Source organism: Bison bison, unplaced genomic scaffold (genome assembly GCF_000754665.1).
Source record: "Bison bison bison isolate TAMUID 2011002044 unplaced genomic scaffold, Bison_UMD1.0 scf7180017864530, whole genome shotgun sequence".
Lineage (NCBI taxonomy): Eukaryota > Metazoa > Chordata > Mammalia > Artiodactyla > Bovidae > Bison > Bison bison.
Window position 1 is genome coordinate 5,483,214 of NW_011495080.1, and position 7,282 is coordinate 5,490,495.

The window sequence follows — 7,282 nt, forward strand, 5'->3', positions numbered from 1 at the left end:
ATTCTAAAGGAGATCAGTCCTGGGTGTTCTTTGGAAGGACTGATGCTAAAGCTGAAACTCCAATACTTTGGCCACCTGATGTGAAGAGTTGACTCATTTGAAAAGACTCTGATGCTGGGAGGGATTGGGGGCAGGAGGAGAAGGGGACGACAGAGGATGAGATGGCTGGATGGCATCACTGACTCAATGGACCTGAGTTTGAGTGAACTCTGGGAGTTGGTGATGGACAGGGAGGCCTGGTGTGCTGCAATTCATGGGATCACCAAGAGTCAGACATGACTGAGGGACTGAACTGAACTGAGTAAACCCCAGCCTCCCTTGCATGCAGGCGCAGGTTTTGTACATAGGAATGAGTGAGATGAAACCACAGTTGACCCCTTGGAACTGGACTAAAGGGTGCCACACATTGGGATGCCGTCTGTCACCTGTGTCACTTGTGAAAAAGGCTAAGAATTTTAACTATTTAAAAATGCCACCTAAAGAAGCCATCACTCAAAATATAAAACTGTGACAGTTCACCCTGGGAGCCATACTGGAGGTGAAGTATGGACATTTCATTAACATATTCATTCATCCATGAGTCAAACATTTTATGGTGTCCATCATGGATGCACTGAACACTCAGGATGGATTAGTCTTGATCCTTCCCTTACGGCCTTCATGGTCGAGGAAGATACAGATAGGCAGGCACCATGAACTGTACTCGTGGGGGCTCAGGAAGCAAGGAGCAGAGGGAGGCCAGTGAATGAACACAGAGGAAAAGACTTTTGTGCAGGACCCTAAACGGCAAGCGTCTCTACATTAGAGCCTCAGATGTGTCTTCTGTGTCTACATCTTCATCCTTGAGGTGTTGAAAGGGTGAGGATACATTGGGCTCTGCAAAAACTTCAGGGCATTGGAGACCCTCTTCTCAATCACTGGGGCCATCCTAGAGACAGAGATAGGTGCCACCATCACACTGGGCACATCTCATAGAAGCCCGTGAATGTGAAACACTGCAGACTAGTCCACAGCAGTGAATCCAGCTGTTGGTGATTGGCAGCTGGATTTGTAGCAGCTCCTGAGGGCCAGTGTCAGAACCATGTCAGAACCACGATGGTGCTGGCATCCCACCTGGTATGACCAAGCACAACAAAGAAAGCTGGGTAAGGCCAGTGGTGGGCTCCACCCCTCCTCAGCGGGCCAGTCCTTGGCCAGCTCGAGAGTGGGTCCCAGGAGACTTTCAGAGCACCAGTCCCTTCTAGAGAAAGACTCACCTGCAGGAGGACATCCCATGGAGCAAGTTCAAGAAGAGGAGTCCAGATTGACCTTTCCTTTCCTCACTGCGCAGCCAGCAGATAAGAACACTTGTGTGAAGTTCATTAATGGGGCATAATTGCATTCTTCACAATCAATAAGGCTGCTCAGTGGCAGAGCCCAGCATAAAGCCCCTGCATAGCAGGTGCTCAGGAGACAGCAGTTTTGCCCACAGCACAGAGATGCCAGAGCTGGGCCATCAGGCTCAAGGGGTGCGGTTAGGTAAAGCCCTGGAGAGAAGCGGGGAGAGGTCAAAGCAAGGGCAGCAGAGACCTGCAGCTGGGTACAGGCCCACTTAGCTCCAGGCTGAATGTCAGCCAGACCCGACACCCCACACTCCTCTAGGACATCGAGCATTCCAAAGCCACTCAGCTCAGCCATGTAGAACTTGCTGAAGATGAGAACATGTGGCCCATCCCCAGGTGGGCTTGCGTGTGGCACAGACAGGTGGGGCCCTCTGCACATGGGCAGCAGAGGAGGGGCCGGTTGCCCCCCCCCAACTTCAGTGAAGAATCAGAGCCCTCCCTCCGCCACTTTACTCTCAACTCCATCCCACACTCTCTCCCTCTTTTTCTCTCACACAAACACATTTTCTAAATATTGTCTTCGGAGAAACCGACCGGGCTTTTAGTGCACTACAAGGCAGGCCGTTCAGAAAGGACAAGGTGCTGGGTGTCTGCTGTTTCTGCGGGAGACGATGTGGTCCCTGACCTGGGCTCTCAGGCTGCCCAGGAACCACACAGGTCGCAGTAGGAGCCCCGATGCTCTCTGCAGAAAGCCTGATAGAGCCATCCTCCTACCTGTAAGGTTTCACAAGCAGGTAACAGAAACGGCAGGAGCCTTTGCTTCTGATGACAGTGCCGTCCCACCAGGGGGACGCTGGGGTTTTCCTTACAGTCAGTAGCTCTGACTGTCCGTGGTGACAGAGTAGGACTGCCTAGAGGACACTCTGGACCCAGCTGTGTTGTCAGAGCCACGTCTGGCTGCTGGCCGGGACACAGAAATGAGGGAGTCATCCGTTCCTGTTCCCTGCATGCGAGCTTTGGGCATGACCTCTTACAGGACAAATGTATTTTGCTCAGTTGGCATACAATTGCGAGGGGGCGATGGCACAAAGATCATTGAGCGTGACGGGGCTGGAGCCACCGCTGATGCTCCAGGTCTCCTCTATAAAACAGAACATTGCGTTTACTGTCTTCCACAATAGTGGCAATGAATCCAGTCTCTCACTGGAGTGCATGTACCTGGGGTGTCATTCCCCAGAACTCCGAGGAACGTGAAGATGTTTTGGGGTGGGTTGCAGGCCTGGCAGAGAGTGGGCTCTTCTGGAATGGAGCAGAGGACCTAGAGTGAAACAGGACCAGGAGCTGAGTAAGGGGCCCAATGGCTCTGGAGATGGGGGGTGGTGGGCAGGGGAAGAGAGGACCCCACACTGAAAGTTTGTGAAGGAAGGAAGTCCACATGACCCAGGCGTGTGACAGCCTTAACACAGGGCTGTGGCTCAAGCAGGGCAGCCAGCCCAGCTCTGGCCTACTCTTGCTGGCCTGGGGATGCTCTGCGCAGATGAACTGGAACTGTCATTCAGGCAGGGTGTTGAACATGATGCTGGAGTGGCACCTCTGGAGTTGGCCACCTCTGCCAGCCTATCACCCAGCTCCAGTGGGCCCCAGTGGGCAGAGGTGGAGGCGGGGAACAGAGCGCAGGACAGATGGATTCACAGTCAACGCAGTGAGGGATGCGGAGGGAGGGACACAGGACTGGGGTCCAGGGTGAGGCTGATCCAGGGCCTCCAGGAATGTGCCCTCCGCTCCCCTGATCAAGCCTTGAGTTCTGGGAACCCAGGGCCACTCACGGTCACCTGTGCTCACCCAGGTGAGAGTGAGTGACTTGACTAAAATGTTGTGCCCCAGTTGCCTCACTTGCCTCACCCTGGTCCCCACCCTGGAGACTGTCCCCCGCCACCCTCCTCTGTTCTAAGCTCTCAGGCTCGCTGTTCCCAGCATTGAAGCCATGGGCATTCAGTGTGGGCCAAGCAGACACCGTGAGGACTCCTGGGAGCGCTGCCCCGAGGTCCTGACCCTACCCCACCCCTGCAGGTGCCTCTCTGCCATGTGGCCCAGGGCCGGAAGCACCCAGGAGAGGTGGCTGTCTTTGGGACACTGGGGGCCTTTGGTTCCTCATTAGGAGGTGACACAGCTCCCCTCTGGTGGGAGATTTGGGGGTTGCTGCATAAAATGTCAAACTGCAGAAATTAAAAATGTAAATGTTGGCATCTAATTAACCAGTTGACAGGAGAGCACAGCTGCAAGTGACAGTAACTGATTGCCTTCTCCCAGCCTCTCCCCACCGAGCACCCCCAGCCCCACCCTTCTCCCCGCTAGTACTCACAGATGGGGACGACGTCAGGGCAGAGCAACTGCTTAGAAGAGCCTTCAGGCCCCTGGAGGGGACTTCCTGCATCTGCGGAAGGGGGTGTTAGAAGGACCTGAGAGGCAGACTGGATCAATCCTGTGGGAGCTGGGAGCAAAACCAGTGCAGGAGACAGCCCGTCCTTCCTCCTGCCCCACTGTGTCCACTCTCTGACCTTGTCTGGGTCACTCTTGAATCCCTTCTCCCTGCCTCCTGCATCCAGAGCTGCAGAGGGCACTCTGAAGCCCAGTTGGAAGAGAGCCTGCCGTGGTCCCTAAGAGGTCACACACAGGCATCCACTGGACCCAGACCCAGGGCTGGGAGCACCCGTCTCTCCCCTGGGCCCCCCACTACACACACACATGCACGCACACACACACACACACACACACACACGCAGAGTTCCTCACTCCCATGCCACCACAGGTATTACTCAGACATCGGGAAGATGCCTGCCATCAGCGACCAGGACATGAACGCGTACCTAGCTGAGCAGTCCCGGATGCATATGAACGAGTTCAACACCATGAGCGCCCTCTCCGAGATCTTCTCCTACGTGGGCAAGTACAGTGAGGAGGTGAGCCCTGCCCTGCCCTGCCGTGCTCGGGGGCCCCTGGGGAAGGACTGGGGAGAGACCCAGATATTCCTGCCTGGAGCAGCTTCAGTGCCCAAGAGCACCACCCCAGGCACCTCCACCACCCACTTCTGCCAGGGGAAGCTCTATCACCCAGGACTGGGGGGCTGTGTTCCAAAGACTGGGATGCTAGAAATGTTCCATTCTGTAAATTCTACATAATCCTTCTTCTTTTCAGATATATACAGCAAGTCTCTGTTTCTTTCATCATTTTTCTCTTTATTTTTTTCTTCCTTCTCCTTTATTTCTTCTATATCGCTCTCTGACTTCATTCTCTTTAATCAAGCAGTTCCTCACATTCATGGGCAGGTCATAAGGAATAGAATAGAAACAGGATGATAGGGTAGAATCAGAACAGGATAGATACAGACACAGTAGACTGGAGTCTGTCTTTAGTTGCTGTGTTCCCTAGTTAAGAAACCTCACCTGGGGTCATTGCCCCTTCAGACATGGCCATCTTTTGGCCGGCACAAAGGTGCCTACGGGAGTTTTCTTGGCCATACCAGTGCAGACCAAGTGGGTTCAGAGTCAGGCTCCCCATGTCCGAGCAGCAGCACAGCCACCTTCTCTGAGTGGAAAGTAGTAATAGGAGCTGAAGCCAGTACTCTGGGTTCTCTACGTCCTCCCAGCCTTGTCCCCAAGAGAGGATCTAGGAGCCCCAGCAGGGCCCATTCCTGGTGCCCACAGGCCATGAGCTGTGAACAAGTGTGGAGAAAGTCGGCAGCAGGTCCATTAAGAGAGGGACCCCGCAGCCAGCCTGTGGGCCACTGCTGGTCCAGGACAGTTTTCCCCTGACTGTGGCCACTTGTGAAGTAAGGATGACACAGAGTAGGCCAGTGTATGAGTGCCACTGTCTCGTCTTGGAAAGGACATCAGTCTGCAGGTTCGGTCCTCTTTTATCTTTTTATGCATGTTCAGTCTTACCCAACCCTTTGAACCCCACAGATTCTAGCCCGCCAGGCTCCTTTGTCCATGGGATTCTCCAGGCAAGAATACCGGAGTGGGTTGTCGTGCCCTTCTCCAGGGGATCTTCCCAGCCCACAGATTGAACTTGAGTCTCCTGCACAGCAGGCACATTCTTTCCCACTGAGCCACCAGCTTCCCAAGTTCACTCTTCTACTGTTAGCATGAAAATGTCCCATCTTTATGAAATGTCAGGGCCAATCACTGGTGGTTCTTGGCCAGCTGAGAAGCTGGCAACTGACTTGGTCTCCCCAATTAAAAATAGATTAACTGGATCAGGAAATTCAGAGCTCGGGGTGGCCCTCCTCCAGCCTTCAGCCTCCTCTTCTCTCCTGCTGCCCTCCCACCCTACTCCCTAGTTCCGGACCCCTGTCTGTCACCTGCCCCTCCTGGAGTAGGCATGGTGTGACAGGTGCTCACGTTAGTTACGTGACTTTATGCCCTCTCTTGGAGCAACTCAGAGAGGGGGTCATAGGTCCCAGGTTTTACAGAGAAGGAAAGGAGGGTTCAGAGAGTTCGTGTTTTGCCCTGGCGTCACCCAGCTAGAAACTGGCGGAGCCGTTATCAGTGCTACACCTCCTGAGTCTGAGCCAGGTTCCCACACATCTTCCTGCTTGTACCCACAATCGCTCCCTGTTATTCTCATCCACCAACCACCGAATCTCAGCGAAGGCTGTGTAGATGCTGGTCATTAGATGTCTGTCACCAGTAAAGCTTGAGACATCACTCTTCGAGGGATATTTGTTTCTTAACAGGCAAAGCTGAGTCAAATAACTTTCTGCATGTGGAATTTCAGGCCTTGGGCTGCTGATGGGAAGATGTTCCTTTCTCACAGGGTAGTGGGATGTCTTGATAGTGTGAAATCATAGTTGCCCTGAGACACTAAGCGCTGTAGTTTCCGTTGGGTGTGGATCCCCCTGCTGTTTAGCCTAGAGGTAACAGCAGCATCTCGGCACAGGTGTCTTCTGCCCATTCGCAGCTGTCGTACGTAGGGAGCAAAAGGTACACGTGTATGCAGACATGCCTACGTGTGTGCTGGCGTCCTGTGCTCACTGACACACGGATGCCCATGAGTTGGTTCCCTCTGCCCAAGCGCCCCCACACACCTCCCCACCCAAGTCGTGGAGGCCGTCTGCCTCCCCAGCAACTTTGTGTGGGCTGCTTTACCCGCGCTCGTCTTCCCAAACTCTCTAACCACAAGCCCTGTCAGTGCGTACCCCAAGAACACAGACACTTGCACGCAAACTGGTAACCACCCCGTTCTTGGCTCTTCAACAGATCCTCGGACCCCTGGACCACGATGACCAGTGTGGGAAGCAGAAACTGGCCTACAAACTAGAACAAGTCATAACCCTCATGAGCTTAGACAGCTGAGAACCGTCCTTCCAGCTCGCCCGCTCCCCCCTCCCCCACCAGAGGGAGGGACACACCAAGCCGTGCCTCAGTCTAGATTATCATCTTTACCAAGTGCAAGTTCCGACTGGCGTCAGCAGCATCCCCTAAGCAGCGCTATCTCCCTCTCTCTTTCTCTCTCTGCCTGTTTCTGTCTCTCCTGCCTTCCTGGATCCCCTCTCTTTCAGTTCCTCTGCCAACACGACTGAACCAAGCCGCCGACCCTCAAGTTAGTCCAGGATGGCCTGTCCTCACCCCACCAAGGGGCCTGACCTGAAGACAGCAGAGGGGCCCTCTTTCCCAGCTGACCCTGAGCAGCAGCAGCAGGGCCCGGATACGAATGAGGAGCCATGGATGGGGGTGCTTCTGTGCTGTTACCCCACCTTCCGTCTTTCCATAGTCCCCACGTGGGTCTGAACTTGGCCTGGAGAAGAGGCAGTGAGCTCAGTGTTATCTTCACTGGGAAGGTGTCACCTGGCTCAGGTGTCTATCTCCACGGGGTCCCCCTGCAACTCTGGGAAGAAAGGCGGCACCTCCTGCATATGGCTGGAGTGGAGAGCATGAGGAGTTGAGGGGCACCTTGCAAGC

General features: G+C 54.4%; 1 protein-coding gene across 1 annotated transcript in view; it reads left to right on the plus strand.

Moving 5' to 3' along the window:
- Nucleotides 1-7,273, plus strand: part of PLXNA4 (plexin A4) — a 476,871-nt gene extending 469,598 nt beyond the window's left edge. The window contains exons 32-33 of the mRNA XM_010831752.1: nt 4,132-4,282; nt 6,581-7,273. Of these exons, the coding sequence (XP_010830054.1) occupies nt 4,132-4,282; nt 6,581-6,676 (247 nt within the window). The 3' untranslated portion in view covers nt 6,677-7,273. The remainder of the gene's footprint in view (nt 1-4,131; nt 4,283-6,580) is intronic.
- The last annotated feature ends 9 nt before the right edge of the window (nt 7,274-7,282 follow it).